Genomic DNA, 27,388 nt, shown 5'->3' with positions numbered 1-27,388 from the left:
CGATTCTCGTGCCTCAGCCTCCCGAGTAGCTGGGATTACAGGTGTGTGCCACCATGCCCAGTGCTGGTCTCGAACTTCTGACCTCAGGTAATCTGCCTGCCTCGGCCTCCCAAAGTGCTAGGATTACAGGTGTGAGTCACCACCCCTGGCCGTGTATACATTTTCTAGACATTATCCTCTGTGTTCTTTTCACTTTGCCTAGACCATGACTGTGCGCCAATAAAACTTTATTTATAAAAACAGGCAGTGGGTTGGATTTGGCCCTTGAGCTATAGTTTGCAGAGTTTTGATGTAGAGTATATACTTAGGGTGAAGTTAATTCATAATAGTTAATGTGGATTCATGTTTGGAATGACCTTCTTGATACTTTATAATTTGGGAGACCATCTTCATAGATTTAATTAATTTTTGACAACCTCATTCTAGCTAAAGAAGGCCTGTAAGAGGAATAGGGAAAGTGTTCTGCCATTTTCTTGTTTACTTATGATTACATTAGTATTATTGTTATTTAACGTATGGTTTCTTTACAGGTATCTTTTTAAGCCACGTACTCATTTTTGTATGCTTTAGTTAAAAATTGGCATGGTTGCTCCCTCTCCCTCTCCCTCTCCCTCTCCCTCTCCCTCTCCCTCTCCCTCTCCCTCTCCCTCTCCCTCTCCCTCTCCCTCTCCCTCTCCCTCTCCCTCTCCCTCTCCCTCTCCCTCTCCCTCTCCCTCTCCTTCTCCCTCCCCTTTCTTCGGTCTCCCGCTGTTATCGAAGCTGGACTGTACTGCCATGATCTCAGCTCGCTGCAACCTCCCTGCCTCGGGCTCCTGTGACTCTCCTGCCTCGGCCTGCCGAGTGCCTGGGATTGCAGGCGCGCGCCGCCACGCCTGAATGGTTTTTGTATTTTTGGTGGAGACGGGGTTTCACCGTGTTGACCGGGCTGGTCTCCAGCTCCTGGCCTCGAGTGATCTGCCTGCCTCGGCCTCCCGAGGTGCTGGGATTGCAGACGGAGTCTCGCTAACTCAGTGCTCAATGGTGCTCAGGCTGGAGTGCAGTGGTGTGATCTCGGCTGGCTGCAACCTCCACCTACCAGCCTCCTGCCTTGGCCTCTTAAAGTGCTAAGATTACAGCCTCTGCCCCGCCGCCACCCCGTCTAGGAAGTGAGGAGCATCTCTGCCTGGCCGCCCATCGTCTGGGATGTGAGGAGCCCCTCTGCCCGGCCGCCCTATCTGGGAAGTGAGGAGCGCCTCTGCCCGGCCGCCCATCGTCTGGGATGTGAGGAGCGCCTCTGCCCGGCTGCCACCCCATCTGGGAGGAAGTGAGGAGCGCCTCTGCCCGGCTGCCCCGTCTGGGAGATGAGGAGCACCTCTGCCCGGCCGCCCCGTCTGGGAGGTGAGGAGCGCCTCTGCCTGGCCGCCACCCCGTCTGGGAGGAAGTGAGGAGCGCCTCTGCCCGGTTGCCCCATCTGGGAAGTGAGGAGCGCCTCTGCCTGGCCGCCACCCCGTCTGGGAAGTGAGGAGCGCCTCTGCCCGGCTGCCACCCCATATGGGAAGTGAGGAGCGCCTCTGCCCAGCCACCCCTTCTGGGAGGTGAGGAGCGCCTCTGCCCAGCCGCCCCTTCTGGGAGGTGAGGAGCGCCTCTGCCCGGCCGCCCCGTCTGGGAGGTGAGGAGTGCCTCTGCCCGGCCGCCCCGTCTGGGAGGTGAGGAGCGCCTCTGCCTGGCCGCCGCCCCGTCTGGGAGGTGAGGAGCGCCTCTGCCTGGCCGCCATACCGTCTGGGAGGAAGTGAGGAGCACCTCTGCCCAGCTGCCCCATCTGGGAAGTGAGGAGCGCCTCTACCCGGCTCCCACCCCGTATGGGAAGTGAGGAGCGCCTCTGCCAGGCCGCCCACTCTGGGAAGTGAGGAGCGCCTCTGCCTGGCCGCCCCCTCTGGGAGGTGAGGAGCGCCTCTGCCTGGCCACTCCGGCTGGGAAGGGAGGAGCGCCTCTGCCCGGCCACCCCGTCTGGGAGGTGAGGAGCGCCTCTGCCCGGCCGCCACCCCGTCTGGGAGGAAGTGAGGAGCACCTCTGCCCGGCCGCCCCGTCTGGGAAGTGAGGAGCGCCTCTGCCCGGCCGCCACCCCGTCTGGGAGGAAGTGAGGAGCGCCTCTGCCCGGCTGCCCCATCTGGGAAGTGAGGAGCGCCTCTGCCTGGCTGCCACCCCGTATGGGAAGTGAGGAGCGCCTCTGCCCGGCCGCCCCGTCTGGGAGGTGAGGAGTGCCTCTGCCCGGCCACCCCGTCTGGGAAGTGAGGAGCGCCTCTGCCCGGCCACCCCGTCTGGGAAGTGAGGAGCGCCTCTGCCTGGCCACCACCCCGTCTGGGAGGAAGTGAGGAGCGCCTCTGCCCGGCCGCCACCCCGTATGGGAAGTGAGGAGCGCCTCTGCCCGGCCGCCCCCTCTGGGAAGTGAGGAGCGCCTCTGCCCGGCTGCCACCCCGTCTGGGAGGAAGTGAGGAGCACCTATGCCCGGCTGCCCCATCTGGGAGATGAGGAGCACCTCTGCCCGGCCGCCCCGTCTGGGAGGTGAGGAGTGCCTCTGCCTGGCCGCCACCCCGTCTGGGAGGAAGTGAGGAGCGCCTCTGCCCGGCTGCCCCATCTGGGAAGTGAGGAGCGCCTCTGCCCGGCCGCCACCCCATATGGGAAGTGAGGAGCGCCTCTGCCTGACCACTCCGTCTGGGAGGTGAGGAGCGCCTCTGCCCGGCCGTCACCCCGTCTGGGAGGAAGTGAGGAGCACCTCTGCCCGGCTGCCCCGTCTGGGAGATGAGGAGCGCCTCTGCCCGGCCGCCCCGTCTGGGAGATGAGGAGCACCTCTGCCCGGCCGCCCCGTCTGGGAGGTGAGGAGCGCCTCTGCCTGGCCGCCACCCCGTCTGGGAGGAAGTGAGGAGCGCCTCTGCCCGGCTGCCCATCTGGGAAGTGAGGAGCGCCTCTGCCCGGCCGCCACCCCATATGGGAAGTGAGGAGCGCCTCTGCCTGGCCACTCCGTCTGGGAGGTGAGGAGCGCCTCTGCCCGGCCGCCCCGTCTGGGAGGTGAGGAATGCCTCTGCCCGGCCGTCACCCCGTCTGGGAGGAAGTGAGGAGCACCTCTGCCCGGCTGCCCCGTCTGGGAGATGAGGAGCACCTCTGCCCGGCCGCCCCATCTGGGAGGTGAGGAGTGCCTCTGCCCGGCCGCCACCCCATCTGGGAGGAAGTGAGGAGCACCTCTGCCCGGCCGCCCCCTCTGGGAAGTGAGGAGCGCCTCTGCCTGGCCGTCACCCCGTCTGGGAGGAAGTGAGGAGCGCCTCTGCCTGGCTGCCCCATCTGGGAAGGGAGGAGCGCCTCTGCCCAGCCGCCACACCGTCTGGGAAGTGAGGAGCGCCTCTGCCTGGCCACCCCGTCTAGGAGGTGAAGACCACCTCTGCCCGGCCACCCCGTCTAGGAGGTGAGGACCACCTCTGCCCGGCCGCCCAGTCTGGGAAGTGAGGAGCGCCTCTGCCCGGCCGCCCAGTCTGGGAAGTGAGGAGCGCCTCTGCCCGGCCGCCCTGTCTGGGAGGTGAGGAGCGCCTCTGCCTGGCCGCCACCCCGTCTGGGAGGAAGTGAGGAGCGTCTCTGCCCGGCCGCCCGGTCTGGGAAGTGAGGAGCGCCTCTGCCCGGCCGCCCCCTCTGGGAAGTGAGGAGCGCCTCTGCTCGGCCGCCCGGTCTGGGAAGTGAGGAGCGCCTCTGCCCGGCCGCCCCGTCTGGGAGGTGAGGAGCGCCTCTGCCCGGCTGCCACCCGGTATGGGAGGAAGTGAGGAGCGCCTCTGCCTGGGCGGCCCCGTCTGGGAAGTGAGGAGCGCCTCTGCCCGGGCAGCCCCGTCTGGGAAGCGAGGAGCGCCTCTGCCCGGCCGCCCTGTCTGGGAGGTGAGGAGCGCCTCTGCCCGGCTGCCCTGTCTGGGAGGTGTACCCAACAGCTCCGAAGAGACAGCGACCATCGGGAGCGGGCCATGAGGACGATGGCGGTTTTGTTGAAGAGAAGGGGGGGAAGTGTGGGGAAAGGAAGGAGAGATCAGATTGTTGCTGTGTCTGTGTAGAAAGAGGTGGGCATAGGAGACTCCATTTTGTTCTGACTAGGAGAAATTCTTCTGCCTTGGGATGCTGTTGATCTATGGCCTTTCCCCCAGCCCCCTGCTCTCTGAAACATATGCTGTGTCAACTCAGGGTTAAATGGATTAAGGGCGGTGCAAGATGTGCTTTGTTAAACAGATGCTTGAAGGCAGCATGCTCTTTAAGAGTCATCACCACTCCCTAATCTCAAGTACCCAGGGGCAGAAACACTGCAGAAGGCCGCAGGGTCCTCTGCCTAGGAAAACCAGAGACCTTTATTCATGTGTTTATCTCCTGACCTTCTCTCCACTATTATCCTATGACCCTCCCATATCCCCCTCTCCGAGAAACACCCAAGAAGGATCAATAAATACTTCATAAATTAAAAAAATAAATTAAAAAAAAAAAAAAAACTTGTAATTTTTTTTATTTACAATAAGTATGGAGACTATACTGCCATCTGATTATAAATGACAATAAAATATTTATTCAACCCTTTAAAAAAAAAAAAAAAAAAAAAAAAAAAAAAAAAAAATTGGCATGGTTGTAGAGTGTGAATGCACTTAATGCCACTGAACTGTACACTTAAAAATGGTTAAAATGGTAAATTTTATGTAAAGTATATTTTACTGCAATTTTAAAAAATTGATGTATACCCACTTGCCTGGTTAGACTTCTTGTTATGGAATGTCACATTTTCCTCAGATATCTCAAATACGGGCAGCAATTGGCTGGCATGGAACTTCATAAGGGTCCTAGTTTTCATCAGTACATTAAAATTCATAAAGTTTAATTTCTACTGTTTTTAGTTAAAAAATAAATAGAATATTCCATATCTTCTTTCTACATCCTGGTGAATCATTCTGTCCACCCCTGGGGAAACACATACCCACTGAAGAGTGACCACTGGGCAAGAGACCTATTTCTAATAGGATGTTTTGATTTAATATTGAGGCAGTACGTTGATAATCCTTATTCTCTTGTTCTTCCCTTGTCTGTGTATATTGCTAATGATGTTATCCTGACCTTGTATTTTCATACCCATTCTTTCTTCCTGATCCAGCTCTGCTTTTTCACCCACATATGTAAAATATATATGTATATATTTTCATATATATAAATATCAATATGTATGCATATATTTTCATATACATATATATATGTATGTGTGTGTGTGTGTGTGTTTTTTGGAGACGGAGTCTCACTCTGTCCCCAAGGCTGGAGTGCAGTGGTGCAATCTTGATCTCAGCTCACTGCAACCTCCACCTCCTGGGTTCAAGCGATTCTCATACCTCAGCCTTCCAAATAGCTGGGATTACAGGTGCACGCCACCATGCCTGGCTAGTTTTTGTATTTTTAGTAGAGACGGGGTTTCGCCGTGTTGGCCAGGCTGGTCATATACATATATATATTGCTCAGGCCGGAGTGCAAGTGGTGTGGACTGTGGCTCACTGCAGCCATGACCTCCTGGGCTCAAATGATCCTCCCATCTCAGCCTCCTGAGTAGTCTCATCCATATTTCTTTCTCTTTGTTTTATTTTATTTTTTTTCTTTTGAGACAGAGTCTTGCTCTGTCACCAGGCTGGAGTGCAGTGGCGCGATCTCGGCTCACTGCAATCTCTGCCTCCTGGGTTCAAGCGATTCTCCTGCCTCAGCTTTCCAAGTAGCTGGGACTACATGCGCGCACCACCATGCCCAGCTAATTTTTGTATTTTTAGTAGAGACGGGGTTTCACCATGTTGGCCAGGATGGTCTTGATCTCCTGACCTCATGATCCACCCACCTCAGCCTCCCAAAGTGCTGGGATTACAGGCATGAGCCACCGCTCCCGGCTTTCTTTATTTTATTTTATTTTTTAGCCAGGATGTGTTCTCATCTGGTTTTTTTTTTTTTTTTTATTTTTTTATAAAGACGGGGGTCCCACTATGTTGCCCAAGCTGGTCTCGAACTCCTGGGCTCAAGTAATCTGCCCATCTTGGCCTCCCAAAATGCTGAGATTTGGGCATGAGCCACTGTACCCAGCCCGTCTCATCCATATTTCTATGGCACTTTATATAAACTTCTAACTCTAATCACATCGTATTTTCATTATTTGCCTATATGTATATATTTCTATTATTTATTTATTTATTTTTTTGAGACGGTGTTTTGCTCTTGTTGCCCAGGCTGGAGTGGAATGACACAATCTTGGCTCACTGTAACCTCCGCTTCCTGGGTTCAAGCAATTCTTGCCCCAGCCTCCCATGTAGCTGGGATTACAGGCATGCGCCACCACACCTGGCTAATTTTTTGTATTTAGTAGAGATGGCATTTCACCATGTTGGTCAGGCTGGTCTCGAACTCCTGACCTCAGGTGATACACCCACCTCGGCCTCCCAAAGTGCTGGGATTACAGGCCTGAGCCACTGTGCCCAGCATATTTCTTCTCTCTCCTTGTTGAGCAGCATGTCTTGGTTGTATACTATCATCCTAGCACCTAGCTATGGCATAAGTGTGCTCTCACAGAGTGTTTCATCAAATTATTGGAATTAGAATTTAACCCAAACTGTGGCTAGCTTCATAGTGGTTCATCATCTAGCTGTCTATGGTGTCTCAACCACTCTGCCTTACCTTCATAATTTTGGTCAGCCTTGGTGTTTTGTTTTGTTTTTTAGAGACAGAGTCTCACTCTGTCACCCAGGCTGGAGTGCAGTGGCGCATCTCGGCGCACTGCAACTTCCGTCTCCTGGGTTCAGGCAATTCTCCTGCCTCAGCCTCCTGAGTAGCTGGGACTACAGGCGCATGCCACCATGCCCGGCTAATTTTTTGTATTTTTAGTAGAGACAAGGTTTCACCGTGTTAGCCAGGATGGTCTCGATCTCCTGACCTCGTGATCTGCCTGCCCAAAGTGCTGGGATTACAGGCATGAGCCCCTGCGCCTGGCCTTGTTTTTTTTTTGTTTTTTTTTTTTTGGGACCTAAATTGCATCTTCACTGCCATCACCACTTTTTCCACACCAGTACATGGCATTAGGACTACTTGGGCATAAATTATATTTGCATAGTGTATACCTTTCAGAATAATTATTGTAATTGATCTTGCTGATATTAATTTGTTAATGCTAGAAACTCTACTGGAGATAACCACAGTGAGCATTCTATATACAGGAAGTTAAGACCCTGAGAAGTTAGATGATGGTATAAGATTATATAATATTTTGGTGAGAGAACTAGATCCTAGCTCTCCAAACTCTTGGTCCTTTGGGTTGAAGGAGGTTGCAGTGAGAAGAGTTAGGGCAGCATAGTTGGTTTAGTATATGTGAGGGGCTTTGCTTGGGATCATTCTAACCTTGACTTGAGTGTTTTCAGTAATTGAAGAGCCCAGTCTTTCAGAAGGAAGTACATTCCATTTATTTAGACTGTGATAGAGGTTCAGTCTGGCATACCAGTCACCTGATCCACCTTTTCAGGGTAGTCAGATGGAGACCAGAGCTTGATTCTCTGGGGTTGGATGGTTTGGAGAATTCTGTGAGACCTTCTGCCTTGGCTGCTAGAGTAGTTGTTGACTGATGTGTAGTAGCCAAATAAGGTGTCAGAGACAGGGTGTGGCTGGCTACTCTGTTGTGGATGTGCATTAGTGTGGCCTCTACAGGATCAGTTCAGTAGGGACCCTGTCATTATTTGATGTTTCAGAAACTGCTTACCCAGAAGAGATAAAATTCTGAGAAAAGAGATCATGTTAACCGAAAGGTCTAAAGAAAGGTTTGTAAGTCAGAATAGCAATCTGTAGTGGTAGGTGTATACCTGGCTCAGAATGTAGAGTATCTTGAACAAACCAGGGATTCCCTGCTGCTGGGATCTAGCCTAAAACCAAATTAAAAATCAGAAGATTGCTTGCTGGGTAAGCATAGAATTAAGGACTAGCTGAATAGTATTTTCCTGCAAGCTTCAGGCTATAAGACCAGGCGTTCTTTTACTCTGGGGGTATTTCTCTCTTAAACAACTGCCAGACACTCAGACTCAAACTGAAGCAGGATATTTCCCTTCCCTGACCTATTCGCAGGACTCATGACAGGGGTGCCTCGTTTACTCCGCTCACTGCTCTCAACTCCTTGCAGAAGGGAGTGTGTGAGTGAATAAGGCAGGAACTGGAGTGCACAAGCACTGGAACTGGCTGTTTCAGTGCCAATGGGATCAAACTCCACTCAGACCCGCTGTGTTCTACCCATTGTGGGAGGGAATGCATATGTGAGCAAGTGCAGGAGCCAGAACGAGCACTTCTGGGCACCAGCAGGAGCGAACTCTGTGCAGGCCATGTGGCAGCATCTAAGTGGGGTGTCTGCAACTCCTGAAGCCCCAGAGGACGTATTATGGTGCTCTTTTAGCTCTGCCATCCACAGATGGCTTAAGTGTTAACAGCTCAGTGGGCCTGCAGCTACCCTCTGCCAGTGAGGGCAAAGGACCAGTGTGACAGCCTTTTGTATCTGCACTCATGGCTTCTGAGCTTTTGTCCAGTGTCCAGGAAAAATGAGGTCACATGAATGAATTAAAGGATGGTAAATGTGGGTGATTTTATTTTTATTTATGTGGGAAGGGGAGCTGAAAAGGGGACAGTCAGTGGTGGGTAGGTAATTTTCCCCTTAAGTCTGGCTGTCTCCAGCCGGATTCTTCTCCACAGTTACACAGTCAAGCTATACCTCTGAAGTCAAGCCGCTTCTCTCTGACATCCAGCGCTAGTCTCCAACATCCAGCTGTTTCTCATCTCTGCTGGCTGAGTCTGGGGTCTTTATAGGCACAGGATAGGGTGGGGGCAGAGCCATGGGTGGTTTAAGAAAAGACAACATTCTAGCGGGAAAACAGGGATATAAGTTCTCACTTTTGGCCACAATCTCAGGCTTTTCAGCTTCAAAGGTGGGGCTTCGCCAGGGACCTGCCTCTAGAATTTCTCTGCCTCCTGCCTCTGTCATTATATCAAAACCACCATGCTATATTCTTACTCTTCCTCTTGTTTGCTAATAGTAAGTTCTCAGAAAAGCTTTTGTCATTACCAGTTTCCTTATGAAGGGGATAACTGGTTAAGATTTCCAGGAGTATTGCTTATTTCATATTCATTAACAAGTTACTTGGGTAATATTTGTTGTTGTTGTTAGTGTGTGTGTGTGTGTGTGTGTGTGTTTTGAGACAGTCTTGCTCTGCTCTGTTGCCCAGGCTGGGGTGCAGTGTCGTGATCATGGCTCACTGCAACCTTGAACTCTTAGGCACAAGTGATCCTCCTGCCTCAGCCTCCCAATGTGGGATTATAGGCGTGAGCCACTGTGCCCAGATTGGGTGATGTTTGAAACCTATTATTGCACATGAGATTTGTTGTTTGTGCTACTTAATATGATTTTGCAATACCTGCCTTTACCATTTTCACATTGGTTCCTGTAACACTCTCCACAAATGACTAATGTATTTTCCACTTTCACTGAGCACTTTCTGTGGATACACTGACTTTAGTCCCTATTTTTTCTCCAGGGTCATCTAGTAGCAGGCACCCAAATCAGGCAACTCCAAAGAAAAGTGGTTTAAAGAATGGCCAGATGAAGAATAAAGATGATGAGTGCTTCGGGGATGATATTGAGGAGATCCCAGACACAGATTTTGATTTTGAAGGGAACCTGGCTCTTTTTGACAAGGCAGCTGTGTTTGAGGAGATTGATACCTATGAAAGGAGAAGTGGTACCCGTTCCCGGGGCATCCCAAATGAAAGGCCTACTCGGTACCGCCATGATGAGAACATCTTGGAGTCCGAGCCCATTGTCTACCGACGGATCACAGTGCCCCACAACGTGAGCAAGGAGTTCTGCACGGGTGAGTGGCACCAGGTCCCACATCCTGCTGGTTGCTGTTGCCTTTCTATTATGCTTGAAACAGAAAGACCCGGCTTCTGAGTCAGAATCTCACACTAGGAATTAATTTAAGTGGCTTGGTGGCTGGCCCAGTATTATTGTCTTTTGGGGATTGCAGCCAATAACAGCATTCTGCCATGGTGGAGGGGTAATTTCTCTTGATGTCTGTGTATATCCTGTATCTGGCAGGATATGGCCTGCTACTTATTTATATGTTGTGAGTAACAACTAAAGGCAAAGGGCCTGCTATGTAGATTCAGATATTCAGATCTATTTTCACTTTGGCTTCTCTATTACTGCCCATACATTTCACCAGACTTCAACTCTATTTTACTAATTATTTGTTGTTGCAAAAAAACAGTTGAAGATGGATGATTGGAATCATTGGCTAAAAATAGAGTTTTAATAAATTACATTTCTTTACTATGCTGTTCTTATCTCCTGTTAGCCCAGGACATTGAAAGTTGGCTAATTTCATGTAACAGTGTAGTGCCTTATGTAGGTCATTGTAGATGATAATCTAGTTGTATTACCTCAGTGATTATTGTTTCTTTTTTTAGCATTAGAACCTTTTCTTCAAACCTATGGCATATAAAACAGATTAAAGCAGCTGTGAGAGAGGTAGTTCATCACATCCCTGTCCCATCCCTTCCTCCCAAACCACATTACTAACTGGGCTTCTTGGAATATGGTTTGAAAACCATTGTTATTGAATGATCCTAAGAGCTAAAGGGGAAGTCATAATCATTTTAGTAAGTAGAGAAGGAATTGAGTATAATATTTTTATTTTGGTTTGAAGTTTGGAATATAAGGAATATATATCTTGAATGCTGGTAGCTGCTATAAGGAGAACTGTGGATGCAGCTAATTGCATTTGGAGGAAAGTCAGACATGGCTTTTTTTATAGATAATAGTAGGACTCTGTTGTATTTGGTTTTGCTGAGTATAGTAGCTTGCATGTGCTTTCCATGTGAAAAAAAATAGGCCAACTGTCAGGCTAAGAAAGACTGCTAAAAAAAAAAACAAGCTGCTGAATTGTATCAGTCTTTTGCTGGCAGATTCTGGTAGGCATGCCTGTTTACTAAGGTGGTTTCCTTAAGTGACAGTGACAGTGTAACTTGCCAAAGTCCTTTGGTTTTTAACACCTGTGTAAAGGCAACCAGGCTAGCTCAGAATCGGGTTTAATTTAAATTGCTAGGTTTTAAGCCTTTCAAAGGCAGTTATCATCTGTTAAGTCTGGTACTCCTCCAGATCAGCCAACTATCCACCTCTGACTGCTTCCTTTTTTACTGCCCTCTTTGTAAAAGAAGCTGCTCCTGCTGCTAGCTCTCTATATCTGTAGTCCAAGTGCTGCTGCTGAGGCTGTTGGATTATGCAGCATGTGATTTCCCTGGAACTATTTACACTGCAGTTTTTTGTTTGTTTGTTTGTTTTTTGAGAGACGAAGTCTCACTCTGTTGCCCAAGCTGGAGTGCAATGGCGCGATCTCTGCTCACTGCAACCTCCACCTCCTGGGTTCAAGCGATTCTCCTGCCTCAGCCTTCTCAGTAGCTGGGACTACAGGTACACACCACCATGCCCGGCTAATTTTTTTGTATTTTTAGTAGAGACGGGGTTTCACTATGTTGGCCAGGCTGGTCTTGAACTCCTGACCTCGTGATCCACCCGCTTTGGCCTCCAAAGTGCTGGGATTACAGGCGTGAACCACCGCGCCCAGCCCTACACTGCAGGATTTTTTTTAACTTGGGAAGGTTATGATCTACCCTGGAGTGAAGTGGCTAAGAGTGAGAATAACAGTGAGAATCAGGGAGGATTCTCAGAACTAACAGAGCCTGAGAAAATATTTACTAACATGGACAAAAGCAGAGGTAGAAATTTTTTTCTGCTACACACTCTGGCTCCCCAACTTGATCTTCACACTTCTTTTGTTTTTAATGACTGAAGTAAAAAGTTCTCTTATATAAAACTATTTTCCTATCAATAAACATACTACAAACCACATGTGCTGGTCCTTAGCCAGAAACTTGGGTGTGGCGTCTTGTGGTATGTAGTGACCAATTGCACTCCACTGGTTCATGACAATGAGGGGGAAAGAAGCCCAGCAGCTTCATGCCATCTGGTTTTTCTCTTTGTTCTTAACAGTGACAAGGAGTGGAAAGGAAGCCCTTTTGCCAAGCAGCGTCTGTGCTAGAAATAGAGCAAGCAGACAGTTATCTTACTGAGCAACTTCTTCTACAGGGGGGTTTTCTCTGTGTTCCAGTTCCAAGGCACAATCCTCAAGCAGGTTTTCACTGAGGGGCAGTCAGTCAGCACAGAGCTGGGGACACTTTCTCCATTGGATCTGCTATCCAAATGTTTGGATCAAAAAAGACAAACTAGAATATATAGGGAAACAGTCTAAGACCATAACATGTTAGTGTTAGGTTAGTTGATCACCTAGTATAATTTTTTCATTTTACAGATGAGGACATGAGGCCCAGAGAGGTAAAGGCTTTTTTTTTGGAGAGAGTCTTGTTCTGTCATCCAGGCTGGAGTGCAGTGGCGTGATCTCAGCTCTCAGCGCACCGCAACCTCCACCTCCCAGGTTCAAGCGATTCTCCTGCCTCAGGCTCCTTAGTAGCTGGGATTACAGGCACCTGCCACCATGCCTGGCTAATTTTTGTATTTTTAGTAGAGACGAGGTTTCACCGTGTTGGCCAGGCTGGTCTCAAACTCCTGGCCTCAAGTGATCTGCCTGCTTTGGCCTCCCAAAGTGCTGGGATTACAGGCGTCAGCCACCACACCCAGCTGGTAAAGCGTTTTCCATTGGCCAGGTGCAGTGACTCATGCCTGTAATCCCAGCACTTTGGGAGGCCAAGGTGGGAGGATTGCTTGAACTCAGGAGTTCAAGACCAGCCTGGGCAACAAAGTGAGACCCTGTCTCTACAAAAAATAGAAAACATTAGCTGGGCACGGTGGCATGTGCCTGTAGTCCCAGCTACTCAGGAGGCTGAAGTAGGAGCGTCTGAGCCCATGAGGTTGCGGCTGCAACGAGCCAAAGTCATGCCACTGTACTCCAGCCTGGGTGACAGAGCCAGACCCTGTCTCAGAAAAAACCCACAAAAACCTTACCCATCACGTCTCCTTTTCTCTTCTAAATGTGAATAAAAATGAGGAAAAGGCCGGGCGCGGTGGCTCACGCCTGTAATCCCAGCACTTTGGGAGGCTGAGGCGGGCAGATCACGAGGTCAGGAGATGGAGACCATCCTGGCTAACATGGTGAAACCCTGTCTCTACTAAAAATACAAAAAATGAGCAGGGCGTGGTGTAGTCCCAGCTACTCGGGAGGCTGAGGCGGGAGAATGGCGTGAACCCGGGAGGCGGAGCTTGCAGTGAGCGGAGAGCGCGCCACTGCACTCCAGCTTGGGCGACAGAGCAAGACTCTGTCTTAAAAAAAAAAAAAAAAAAAAAAAAATGACGAAAAATAAGAGAAGGGCAGTTTAATGGCAAATAGACTACAGATGATCCCCCAACTTACAATGGTTAGACTTATCATTTTTTGACTCTAGGATGATGTGAAAGCAATACTTAGTCAGTAGAAACTGTAGTTCAAATTATGAATTTAGATCTTTTCCTGAGCTAGTGATATACAGGTATGATATTCTCTAATTAATGCTGGGCAGCAGCAGGAGTCACAGCAGTCAGCCATGCAGTCATGAGAGTGAACAACCAGTATTCTACAGTGTACTGTTTTGCCAGATGATTTTGCCCAACTGTAGGCTACTATAAGTGTTCTGAGCAGGTTTAAGGTAGGCTAGGCTGAACTATGATGTTTGTTTGGTAGGTTAGGTGTATTAAATGCATTTTCAACTTAGATATTTTCAATTTACGATGGGTTTATTGGGATAACACTCATTGTAAGTTGAGGGACATCTCTGTAGTCTTTTCTTTAGTACTGCACTCTCTCAGGAATGGACCAGCAGTTTACAGAAGTAACTTGGAGAGCTCCCGCAGTCTGGCCTTGTGGCATTCATGTCCTAGAATACCAAGTACTTTTGTACTAGTCACCACGGTAGCAAAAGAACAACATGTTTATTACCCATTTGGTGATGGCTTGGGGTTTAGGATTCTGACAGCTTGCTACTGGTGCCCTATATATTGACTTCATGCTAAGTGGTGTCAACCAACAGTACATAAGCTATTATTCACTAATTACTCATACTCCTCTTGGCAGTACTCTGCCAGCTGTGTGTGTTGTGTTGGGGAACAGTGTTGTTTTAGGTCTATTAATAGGGAAAACACATTCAGGAAGCAACTAAATTTAGCTCTTTGTTTAACCCCAATTTTTTCTCTCTGGAAAGTCCTTTCAGGTTCTCTGGCAGGGTTTCTGTCTCCAGCAGTCACGGATCATCAGACATTTCTCTAGCTTGGGCCTGCCCTGCTAAATAATGGTGTCCAGTGATCACACTCTGGATTGGCCAGGGTCTTTCTGGATCCAGACTTGTAATTTGAAATTCTTTGAAGACTGATTCTACGTGCATGTGTTAAGTTTAAATGTAAAACACTAGATGTGTGTGAGCACTCTATGTTCAGTGGTAAGAACTCCCCAAAGAATACTGCTTAGTAAAGTGGTAAGGCTTCAGAGAAGAATCTTTATTCAGCACTCATAAGGTTCTTTTTTTAATTTTATTATTATTTTTTGATAATATTATTATTATTTTTGATAATAAATAAATAAAAATTTATTATTATTTTTTGAGACAGAGTCTCACTCTGGCACCCAGGCTGGAGTGCAGTGGTGCAGTATCAGCTCACTGCAACCTCCACCTCCTAAGTCCAAGTGATTGTCCTGCCTTAGCCTCCCGTGTAGCTGGGATTACAGGTGCCCACCACCACACCTGGCAAATTTTTGTATTTTTAGTAGAGATGGGACTTCACCATATTGGCCAGGCTGGTCTCGAATTCCTGATCTCAGGTGATCTGCCCACCTTGGCCTTCCAAAGTGCTGGGATTACAGGCATGAGCCACTGTGCCTGGCCTAACACTCATGATATTCTAAAGGAAATATTTTAAGACAGTTTGAGTCAGTCAAAACACTGTGTTTATTATGTTTATTATGTGTAACTGACTCTAAGATAGTCCTTGCCTTTAAGTTATGAAAATGTAATAGGAGATGGAAAGATTCCATATATGCCCAGAGTCCAGTGAAAGTGTGGACATTAAGTGCACTAGGTGTTGAGAGGCAGGAGAGGTCCTGTAGGCTGCATCAAGGAAGGCTTCATGATGGAAGCCTTGAAACATGGGCAGGATTTCACCAGGCAGAGAGAAAGAGGAAGATATTCATGGGTAGGCTAGGCAGGTGCAGGTGAATAGTATGAGTAAAGGGCTGTGTGGGAGACTGGTCATTAGCTGGCTTGGCCAGGGCAGAGAGTTTGTGCTGGGGAGTAGAAGGAACTAAAATACAGCTTTGGACCAGAGCACAGAGGACCTTGTGTGCCAGTGCTATCCTTGTCCTGTAGTGATAGGGAACAACTGAAGGCTTTTGGATAGGAAAATGACATGATCCAAATCTCTTTTAGGAAGACTGGTCTTCTGGTAGGATTCCAGGTGGAATGAGAGGGGAGAGAAGAAACCAGAGCAGGACCAGTCATGCTCATGATGTAATTTACATACTAGGGATTTGGACCATTGAGTGGAAAGGAACACAAAGATATGAGGGAAGCAACAGAGGGCAATTTGATAGGCTATGATGATTGAAAATAGGGTTGAGTGAACGGGAGGATTTGGAGGTATTGAACCTGTAAGGCAGGAAGAATGGCAGCAAGTCAAGTTATCATTAGATTGCACGAATTTATAATGGGCCAAGCCTACATGGTTTTGTGACCCCCCCACTTTTTTTTTTCCCTCCTGCAATGCTTTGTGCGTGAGCCCAGAGAAAGCAAAGGCAAGAGTTGCTACAATGAGGGATAGGGAGATGTGAGAGTTATTGGTTATTAAGAGCTTTAATGAGGAGTAAAAAGTTATATAGCCAAAGAGAGGCTACTAAGCTGGTTTCCTTATCTATAAAGTGGGCTAATACTGTGGATTAAATGAGATTATGTGGAAAAGTAGCTAGCACAATACCCAATTTGTAATTATTATTCAGTAAATATTTGACTTCAAATGTGAATTTGCAAAGGCCACCTCAGTAAGATTATTTCAAAGCATCAGCATTTATAGAATACCTACTATGTGCCAGACACTGTTTTAAATACTCTGGGTAAGTCATAGTTCATCACCTTAGGGGCCTCTGAGTATAACCGAACCAAATATGTAAATATACTAATAACAGAAGTGTAGTTGGCTGCAGTGGCTCATACCTGTAATCCCAACACTTTGGGAGGCTGAGGCAGGAGGCTGGCTCACTTGAGCCTGGCCAAAGCAACATAATGAGACCCCATCTCTACAAAAAATAAAAATAAAAAATTAGCCAGGGTGCTAACACGGTGAAACCCCGTCTCTACTAAAAATACAAAAAAATTAGCCAGGCGTGGTGGCGGTTGCCTGTAGTCCCAGCTACTTGGGAGGCTGAGGCAGGAGAATGGCGTGAACCTGGGAGGCAGAGCTTGCAGTGAGCCGAGATCGCGCCACTGTGCTCCAGCCTGGGTGACAGAGTGAGACTCTGTCTCAAAAGAAAAATAAATAAATAAATAAAAAATTAGCCAGGGTGTGATGGTATGTGCCTGTGGTCCCAGCTACTCGGGAGGCACAGGTTGGGGATTGCTTGAGGCCAGGAATTCGAGACCAGCCTGGGCAACATAGCAAGATCCTATCTCAACTTTTTAAAAAAATGACTAGAATTCTTCCTTCCCTCTGTTGTAATAAATTCTCTATTCATGAGCCTTTCCTTTCGGGTAGACTTCTTTAACCTCCGCCATCTGTTTTCTACTGTGCAGCCCTCTTCTGTCCTCAAGTATGTAAAAGCCTAGATGGGAGGCAGTAGGGTGCTCTTGGTGCAGGCATCTCTGCAGCTTTGCCTGAAGGATGATCCACTTCCACACTGTGTGCTGGGATTTAGGGAACAGCAAGTGTGTGAGGATGACCTGAACTAGAGTTCCTATTTATTTTCTTAAAAAGGATCCAGTTAAGCTTGAGTGAGGTGCTCTGGTCTGAGCTCCAGCACCTCTTACCAATACTCATTTCTTTTGGAAAAGGCAGTTCTGGTTTCTGCTAGGAAGGGAGGCAGCTGGTGAAGCCACAAATGATTTGTTCCTGCTGCTTTGTGACTCTACTCTTCTCACGCTGGCCAGCTAGGTCATTGAGCCTTGGTGGGGATGTATCTAGCTCTTAGGACAAGTTTGGCTTTCAGAAAATTCCAGGCTAGCAGTTGTCTCTTTCACAGCTGGCATTCCATTCCTGCCTCTGAGCCGTAGCTGCCTTCCTCTGCTTCTTGTCACCAAGAGTCCCTCTAGAAGTAGTCTAAGGCTTTCAAGATCAGCAGTGTTTTTATCTCCTCAAAAATAGGTAGTCAAGAAATCTGTTTTGATTTTTTTCCTGGGCATGTGTGTTCAAAAGGAATTCAGGAAGAAATAAATCTTGGAGTTTAGAAGTGTCACTGAAGAATTTTACCTGGAGGTAGTGAGGTCTCCTTTGGCAGCTGTTGTAGAGCATTCTCTACAGAGAATTCTTCCCATTGAGAGAATCAAGTGTCTACCACCATGGAGCTGGTCAGCATCTCATTGCCTTCTCACCTATAGACCCAACCCATGCAGGGTCCTGCCTTGTCTCCCCATAACCCCCTCCCCAACTTCATTCCCCAACTGTATGTGTATGGATTAGATCAGGTGCCACAAGGATGTCATTCTGGGAGACATGAGGAAATAAATTCTGGGTGGTGTTCTGGACAGAACACCTGCACTGGATAAACCTGTGCTCCTCTATGAAGTGTCACAACTTTTCACTGAACACAGCTAATGAGCCTAGTTTCTAAATTTGTGTCTCCAGCAGGCAGACTTCCCTGACAGTGACTTGGTTGAGTTGGGGAACCTCAGGCTCTAGCAGATCCTTCAGTGCCAGGTGTGGAAGAATGTATCAGTCCCTTTCTTTACCTTGGAATCCTTCAGAGTTCCTGGGCCTGGATAATTGGGTGGATAGTTGTCATAGGCCTGAAGGGCTTGGTTGTGATCATTGGTGATCTCATGAGGTTTTAGAGCAGTACTATTAAGATAGGTTGTCTTGGCTGGACTCCTACCCCAGTAATGAACCATTGTGCTTCTTACATGTTTTCTAAGAGTTTAAGCTCAAACCAAGGGCTAGAGGATCTGGAGCCTAGTGCATTACAGCCTGACACCTGAGTTTTTATGAAACTGCCCATTGGTCATTCCAGAAATGCACTGGTCCCTGCTAATGTGACTGCTTTGCTAATATGTGCCCTCTTGCCATTCCAGAGCCACAGGTGCCTAGACAGAGTGAGAAAGGAGTTTGATTTCTATGTATATACCATTCTCTTGAAATTCAGCAATCAGGCCGAGGCAGATGGATCACTTGAGGTCAGGAGTTTGAGACCAGCCTGACCAACATGGTGAAACCCTGTCTACTAAAAATATAAAAATTAGCTATCCGTGGTGGCACATGCCTGTAGTCCCAGCTACTTGGGAGGCTGAGGCAGGAGAATCACTTGAACCCAGGAGGTGGAGTTTGCAGTAAGCCAAGATCGCACCACTGCACTCCAGCCTGGGCGACAGAACGAGACTCTTGTCTTAAAAAAAAAAAAAAAAAAAAAAAAAAAAAAAAAAGGTCTGGAACGGACTAGGGAGGTCATTTTTTCTAATTTAATATGCAGACACTGTGTTCTGTAGCAGCCTTGGCAACAGATTTTTCTTTATCCTCACTAGTATTCATTCTGGCCCCAGAGTCTCTCCTTCCTTCAAAATTTCATTTGAAATTTTCATGACCTTTTAGTTCCTTATGCTACCCTATAGGTTCCCTATGTCCCTTGAAATAAATTCTCCTTGGTCTTTCTGTTCTTACTTTCTACTCCTGTCAACTTTATCCTGCATAAAACAGCTCAGTTTTTAAAACCTTCTGAGCTTGGCGCTGCCCACTGCTCTACACTGAGCCTTCATACCAGCCTCTGGGCTTCAGGCCTCTGGGCTTCAGGCAGGGACATTTTCATCTGCACATGTCACATGCATTCTGGCCTCTGAGAAGTTCATGGTTCTCCACTCCTACCTGGAGTCCCTCTTCTATTCATTGTGACTACAGTCCTGCCTGTCTTTCAAGGCATAGTTCAAACTGAGACCTGACATCTCCTACCTGTAGCTCCTGATTTGAAATTGATACTTTGCACTCCTGCTCAGGATAACATAGTTTAAGTCTGTTGTGTTATTTTCTGAAGTTTGCACCTATGTATTTTTTTGTTTCTAGTTAGATTATAAGACTGGGGGGCTGGACGCAGTGGCTCACTCCTGTAATCCTAGCACTTTGGGATGCCAAAGCGGGTGGATCACCTGGAATCAGGAGTTCAAGACCAGCCTGGCCAATATGGTGAAATCCTGTCTCTACTAATAATACAAAAATTAGCTGGGCGTGGTGGTGCACGTCTGTAATTCCAGCTACTGGGGAGGCTGAGGCAGGAGAATCACTTGGACCCGGGAGGCGGAGGTTGCAGTGAGCCGAGATCATACCATTGCACTCCAGCCTGGATAACAAGAGTGAAACTCTGTCTCAAAACAAAAACAAAACAACAACAACAACAACAACAACAAAAGACTGGGGACGGTCTCTGTATTTCTGCTCGTTTTATTTTCTCTATCTCCCCGGCTGTTCCCCACTTCACCGCTGACTTGCTTGATGTACTATTACTCTATAAACATTTTTAAATCGTATTTGGAAGCACTTAACTTTGTTTCCCTTTTTCCTTCCCAGCTCTTTCTTGAGACAGGTCCCACTCTATCGCCCAGGCTAGATAGAGTACAGTGGCATGATCTCAACTCACTGCAGCCTCTGCCTCCTGGGCTCCCCCAACCTCAGCCTCCCTAGTAGCTGGGACCACAGATGTGCGCTGCCACCCACAGCTAATTTTAATTTTTTATTTTTTTGTATTTTTAGTAGAGATAGGGTTTCACCGTGTTGCCCAGGATGGTCTTGAACTCCTGAGCTCAAGTGATCTGCCCAACCTTGGCTTCCCAAAGTGCTGGGATTGCTCTTTGGCCGGGCATGAGCCACCTGCCTGGCACCACCACCCCTCCCAACTTTTTTTATTGAAAAAAATTTCAAACTTACAGAAAAATTGCTAGAATAGTATAATGAACAACCATATACCCTTCATTTAGATTCACCAGTTAATATTGTGACATATTTGTTTTATATAAAATAAATACATACGAGCACACACATATATTTCTGAACCATTTGAGATTTAGTTGTACTCATCATCAGATTTCATCCCTAAATACTTCCACAGCATATAAATTCAGTGTGATTCAGCAAAGAAGTTGCTCGTGTCATTGACAAGTTCAGAAATACATGCTGCCAAAGCCAAAAAGAGGCTTCAGTTTAATAAAAATAATTAACACGAAGGCGAGAAATGGTTTACCAGCTGTTCACTTACCGGATTTAAGGACACTTCTTGGGGAAAGAGCAGAGTAAGATGCGACTCTGTCAAATCATGGCTGAATATATTTGGCAAAAAATCAATAAAAATTCTGTGAGCATCCAAAAATAAATAAATAAATAAATAAATTCAGTGTGATATATATTGCTCTCCACAACCACACTACAAGATTGCTCTCAGCAAAATTTAAATTATTACAGAAATATTATCTAATATACTCCGTATGCAAAACTTCCCAATTATCCCAGTAATATCCTTTATAGCTGTATTTTTAATCATCCATTGCACAGTACATTCAGCTGTCATATCTCTTCTGTTTCCTTTAAACTAGAACAGTTCCTACAACTTTTGTTGTCCTTTGTGATACTGATATTAGTGAAGAATCTAGGCCAATTGATTTGCAGAATGTCTTAGTTTTGATGTATTGTTTGTTTCCTTTTGATCTGATTCATGTTAAACATGTTTTCTAGGATTTTGGTAGGGCTGTGTCTTTCTTAAGGTGTCACATCAGGGAGTACATTGTATCCCGTTGTCCCATCACTGGGGCTGTTTGACCACTTGGTAAGGTGTTGACCACCAGATTTCTTCCTTGTAAAGATAATTTTTCCCTTCATAATTAGTAAGTTTCTTGTTGAGCAGTTCTTTGCCTCTTAAAGTTCAAAGCTTGTTCCAGTGGAGCTTTAGTATGAAGGAATGAGGTCCACTGTGGACATGGGGCTGGTCTAGTTGTAAGTGGGGAAGGGAAGAGGTGGGGAGTCAGATTTATTTATATGTATATATATATACACACACACACGCACACACACTTTAAGTTCTGAAATACATGTGCATGCAGAATGTGCAGGTTTGTTACATAGGTATACACACGTGCCATGGTGGTTTGCTGCACCCATCAACCCGTCATCTACATTAGGTATTTCTCCTAATGCTATCCCTCCCCCACCCCCTGACAGGCCCCGGTGTGTGATGTTCCCCTCCCTGTGTCCATGTGTTCTCATTGTTCAACTACCACTTAAGAGTGGAGTCAGATATATTGAATGCAATGAAGGGAAGTAAGCAGCGTGCTGACACCTGACAGATGAGGAGCCCGCTGTGTAGGGTTAGCGTTGGAAGAGAGAATAGAGCCCCAGAAGAGAGAATAAAGTGTTGGGATGGAGAAAACATGTGAAGGGAACTGTCTCTTGAGGCCAGAAGGAACTTGGAGAATTTAGGAACCAGAAGGTGGCCAAGGGGTCTGGAGTACATGTTGGGTACCAGGTAAAGGTAGTGAAGTAGACGGGCTAGATCACAGCAGGTCTTGTGGGTTATAATAAAGGTATCGTGAATGTGTAGTTACGTTTCTTATAACAAATCCTTCCTTCAGAGAACACTTGACACTAAATTGCATTACTACCAGTTTGTGGTGGCTTTAGTGTAGATCTCCAGGGACTGTCTGTACATTGCCGGTCAGGGGGTATAAATTTACCAGTGGATTTATATCCCTAAAGGAACCAGTGTGACATCAGCATTCAGTTTTGTTGACTGCCACAGAAGAGAATCAGAAGTCATAGTCCTGGAGAAATCCCATGCCTGTAAATGAGCTGTGCTCCTTATTGATAAGACTTGGGACACATGCAGCCTTTCCAATTAAAGGGCCAATCAGTGAGAGGATTGAGTTAGATCTGAGATAACACTTTGTTGTGGGAGCCTTGTTACACAACAGAAAGACTGGGCAGGTCTGAAGGAGAGAGGAACCTTGGACATGGTACTACTGAAGGGTGTCTGTGTGGGGGGGAGTGGGGATGCGCATATGTGTCCATAAGGGAGGGAAAGGCCTGAAATGCTGTGTGCTGGAATGAACAGTGCCAAAGTGATGACCTGACAAGGGGCAGACTGCAGCCAGCATGTGCACTGCTGGACCACTGCGTCCCATGGTCCGAAGAGACAGCCCCAGCCTCATGCAGTGGAAATCAGGTGTGCAAGGAGGAGTTTTCTTTCCTGGCCTGTACTGAGTGTACTTGTTGTCTTCCTTGATACCCTAAGGTCAATCAGATCCTAAGAAGTTCTCTGCTTGTCACGATCTGGTTATAATTATCTCTCCCTTTCTTGTTTCACCAGCAGCTGTAAAATACATATTAATGCTCAAAGAAACCCTACCAACTGATTTTACTGCCTTGATTCCCGAACAATAAAGATCTACCTTCCAACTCAAACATAATTAGACTTGGCCCGTGTTCAGGCTTTGGCAGTAGCAGTGTTGTTGTTTGCAATTTACACGCTATGTTCTTGGTTCCTTTCCTTTGGAATTTATTTTATTCCCTTGGTCTGTTTCTGATAAGCCAGTCCAACTCGTTGGACTTATGTGTATAAATGTTTAAAAGGAACATTTTGTGGTGTTTGTACGTTCCTTTCAGAGGAACAGTCAGAGTAGAGTTCTAGACCCCATAACTGCCAGACTCTGAGCAGAAAGGCTCATGGCTTTGTCTTTCTCTAGGCTGCAAAAATATGCTGATTCACCAACAGTGCCCCTTCCCCCAACAAAGATCAATGAGGAGATGGTAAGAGACTCACAGCTTCCAGCAGCAGTGTCTAGCCAGCCGGTGGGGGGGTGATGTCTCCTCTCCTGTACCATTAAGTTTTGTACTCTTAAGGACTATGAGGGCACAGCTAGCAGAAAATGCTTCTGCCTGCTCCCAGAGAGCCCTCAGAATGAGGGGGCAGGGGAGGGGCTGCCTGCCTGTACACGTAGCACAAGAGCCAGACCTAGAAAGAATGCTTGATTTGTGGAGTAGCAGGCCCAAGACTCACTGCCCTGACCCATTTCAAATCTAACAGAAAGAGTTCTGATAAATAGGTGAAGAAATGCATAGATGAGTGAAAGCTCTGCCTTGCGTGACTCTGCAGGTAAAGAGGGTGTTTGAAGCAGTCAGGTGCGTGACTTGTCTGACAGGTTTGAGTTGTTAGTGGATTAGGACTTTTGAAAATTGTTCAGCCTAATTAGTTCTGATAATATGTGCGTGTCTGAAGCAGGCCATAAAAATGGCTGTTTTAATCAGCTGTTGACATGCAAGGTCAGGCTGCGGCCTCCAGCACTGGCACCTGAGATACCAATGACTGACATTTCAGAAAGAGGTGGGAGGAGAGACTCAGTGCTCCTAATGGCACTGTTTGTTGCCTCTCCCCAGCCCAGGAATAGGACTTGGGCAGGTAGAGGGGCTCAGTTAGCCAACAGGATAGTGTTTATTTGATATATTAGACATTTTTTATCATCATCATTATATGACATTGTTACTCTGCCTTCCCTGAGAGGATACAGACCTGGGTCCTATAGGTTCAGTCTTTGTGCTTGGTTTCCTGTTGTTAAAACATGAAGCTATAGCCTCATTCTCTGTGGTTTTAAGAATATGCAGGTAGGACTGGACCTGATAGAACCTCAAGAGATTTCTCCTGACAGGACCAGTGAAGAAAACAGATTTTTCTAGACAGGGCTCTGGAACAGTGGAATGAGATAAATGTACTGAAAACTTTTATTAACTTTTATTCCCTAACTCTTCTACATTAGAGTTAGGCCAGACCAGAAATGGCACTAGGTTTGCATCATTTATGTGTCTGAGTACCTGATAAGAACTCAACTCCGTTGGTAAGTGTATCTGGAACAAGTTGAGAAGGCGAAGGCTGAAGAAGTAAAAGATTAATTTCCTTACCTCAGGCAGTTGACAGTCCAGTATAATTGAGGACACAGGATCTAAAAATGTACCTGATCTAGCTGGACAAAGCGAGTGACATGCAGTCCCACAGTGGCTTGCTGATTGGAATCTGCATTGGTTGATCCACTGGCCGGTGAAGCCAAGTGGGGCTCTTTGGGAAAGGGTCTGCTGGTCAGCCCAGTGGCTTTGGCATTTGTAAGATGGCATTGGCTTCTTGGAGGGCGCAATACCTTGGTTGTCAAGGTAAGAGCTGTCCATTGCAGATTCAAATTTTTGGGTTTGCTGTTTCTTTCCTGGTATGTTGACACTGGTGCATATAATAATACTATAGACTTCTTCACATACACCAGCTGCTGTAGATGTTGGCTTTGAGCCTTGAAAAACCAAGTATTTTCCGCAGTATACTTTTAGTGACTAATTCTCCCCAACTTTTATAAAAGTTACCCTTTTTTAAAGCCAGCCATAGCTTACTTAACTTGTACTCCTTCCCTGTTTCGTGAGTATTGGGTTACACCCAACTCAGATGGGGAGAAAATGATAAATTATTTGAGAAAACAACTTTGCTAGCTGAGTTTCTTAATCAAAAAGGAAGGGGTAAATAGAAGAGAGAAGGAAGAGGAAGAGGGAAGCAGATGGAACAAGTCCTCCTGCCCTACAGTTGAGGAGAACAGCAGGGACCAGAGGGCCATTAGGGTTAGCTAGTGTCTGTGTCTGTTCCACTTCTCAGGAAGGACAAGGGGCCTGCTTGTGAGGAAACCCCGCTGCCTAAGATGGCATTTCCCCCACTTTGGGAAAATCATGTTCTCTTCCCATGTGCCTGATAGGTTGCTATTATAGGCTGTGTGCCGGTCTTGATAGCACTAAATATATCCTGGTAGATTTGGCCTTCGTGGTCTAAAGCTAAACTGCTAAGGGAGCTTAAGTTTGTCTCCACTCTGTGGTGACCTGGAACAAGTTGTTACTTGGTTCACCAGTCACTACTTGAGCTCTGCAGAAGTGCAGAGCGTGCCTTAGTCCTGGATGATGAAGAGGATGGGCCGGGGTGGTCCATGGTAAAATGTTGGCATTTGCAGAATCTTGGATAAAGTATACCCCGTTTGGACTTGGTTTCTGTAGTCACTTTCCCTTTCTCTTCTCCTTTTGAACTGCAGACTCTGGCCTGGTTGTCCCAAGTATTTCCTATGAGCTGCATAAAAAGCTGTTGTCCGTGGCTGAGAAGCATGGGCTGACCCTGGAGCGGAGACTGGAGATGACAGGTGTGTGTGCCAGTCAGATGGCACTGACCCTCCTCGGAGGACCCAACAGGTAAATGCCTGTAAACTGGCAGGGACTCAATGTGGAGTAAGGATGCTCTGCCTGGCCACCACCACAGTGCCTCCCTTACACACACACGAGTTCATTAGGCAGTTTCTGCTCATCTGATGGGAGTATCTCTCTGAAGTCACTTTCCTGGATGCTGTGAGGTTTCTTTGCCCCTCCTCAGACCCATCTCCTAGATGTCCTCATTATTCTTCTGGCAACCTGCCTTTTGACCCTCTCTTTCCTGATAGCAGCCATCTGGCCTGAGACTCCTGCTAACCATCAGAAGCCTTCCTTCTAGGAACCTTCAGAGACCTGGCCTTTGGCACTTATCATTTACTTTACGTGGCTGGGATGCAAATCAGTCTCCATACCTGAGAGCTTCCAGAACCACACTGACAACTGAGTAGGGGAGCTAGAGTTTGGCACCTTCCCACCTGCCCCTTATGCTCATATATCAAGGGCAGTGCCTTATTTTATTTGTAGACAGACTGATACCAGGTGCCAGACCTTCTGCTAGACACCGGGGACACGAAGAATAAAATACTGTGCCTTTCCTCTAGTAGCCCAGTGAGGTCTCTAGAAAGTATAGTGCTGTGGTAGAAGAAACAAAATTCTCCAGTAAGCCATATTATTGCCCCAGGCTGGAGAAACCAGTCACCCTTCTGGAGCAGTGGCATCCAAGCTGAGCCCTGACGAACAAGGGGTGATTAACAGGGGCAAGCAAGAAAGAAGGCGGCATTCTTTTTTTTTTTTGAGACAGGTTCTCACTCTGTCACCCAGACTGGAGCACAGTGGCACAATCTCAGCTCACTGCAACTTCCACCTCCCGAGCTTGAGCGATTCTCCCACCTCAGCCTCATGAAGTAGCTGAGACTGCAGGCATGTGCCACCATGCACAGCTAATTTTTTGTGTTTTTGGTAGAGACAGGGTTTTGCCATGTTGTCCAGGCTGGTCCCAAACTCTTGGCCTCAGGTAATCTGCGTGCCTCTGCCTCCCAAAGTGCTGGGATTACAGGTGTGAGCCATCGCACCTGGCCAAGAAGAAGGTATTCTAAGTACAGGGAGTAGCATGTGCCAAGGGCAGAGAGAATCGAGAGACCATGGCACATGGTTGTTGGCAATCCGTAAGTCACTGTGTGACTGGAAAGTAGGGCCTCAGTACAGCTGAGTGGTAGGGAGCTGCTGAAGAGATTTCAGTAGAGCTATGACATGGTTAGTCTTATGTTTTAAAAAGATGATTTTTAGCTACAATGAGGACAGTAGATTCAATGGAGGCAAGACTGAAGGCAGTGAGATCAGGTAGAAAACTGCAAAACTTAGAAAACTGAGCCAGGGCCCAAGTGATGGTGGCCCAACTAGGGAAGCAGGGATCAGAAAAGTCGACAAATCAGGTTTGGTGACGCATGCCTATAATCCCGGTTACTCCAGAGGCTGCGGTGGGAGGATTGCTTGAGCCCAGGAGTTCGAGGCCAGCCTGGGCAACATAGTGAGACTTTGTCTCTCTCTTTTTTTTTATTTTTGTCTCTTAAAAAAAGAAAGAGAAGTGGACAGATGGGTTTTGTTGTTGTTGTTGTTGTTGTTTTTAAGGTAAATTCAGCAGGGCAAGGTAATTGAATGGATTTTAGAGGTAATGGAAAGTATAATGTCAGAAATCAGTGAACTTCAAGTTTTCTAGCCTGGACATCTGATTGGATGGTGGTAACATTCACTGTGATAGGAAACATGGGAAGAAGAGCAGGTTTGGGAGAGATGGTGGGTCTTGTTTTGGATGTGTTGAGTTTGGAATACCTGTGAGATATCCAAATAGTCTCTTAGCTATAGGGATCTGAAATTTAGGCCAGGCGCGGTGACTCACACCTGCAATCCCTATACTTCGGGAGG

General features: G+C 47.2%; 1 protein-coding gene across 3 annotated transcripts in view; it reads left to right on the top strand.

The window, feature by feature from the left end:
- The window catches only part of EDC3 (enhancer of mRNA decapping 3), a 71,665-nt gene that overhangs the window by 36,254 nt on the left and 8,023 nt on the right, over positions 1-27,388 (top strand). For all 3 annotated transcript variants that reach the window (XM_054450239.2, XM_063652766.1, XM_054450240.2), the window contains exons 4-5: positions 9,573-9,908; positions 25,357-25,510. In XM_054450239.2, the coding sequence (XP_054306214.1) occupies positions 9,573-9,908; positions 25,357-25,510 (490 nt within the window). The remainder of the gene's footprint in view (positions 1-9,572; positions 9,909-25,356; positions 25,511-27,388) is intronic.

Source organism: Pongo pygmaeus, chromosome 16 (genome assembly GCF_028885625.2).
Source record: "Pongo pygmaeus isolate AG05252 chromosome 16, NHGRI_mPonPyg2-v2.0_pri, whole genome shotgun sequence".
NCBI classification, from domain to species: domain Eukaryota; kingdom Metazoa; phylum Chordata; class Mammalia; order Primates; family Hominidae; genus Pongo; species Pongo pygmaeus.
The sequence above is the reverse complement of the archived record's forward strand: the minus strand, read 5'-3'. Positions and strand labels throughout refer to the sequence as shown.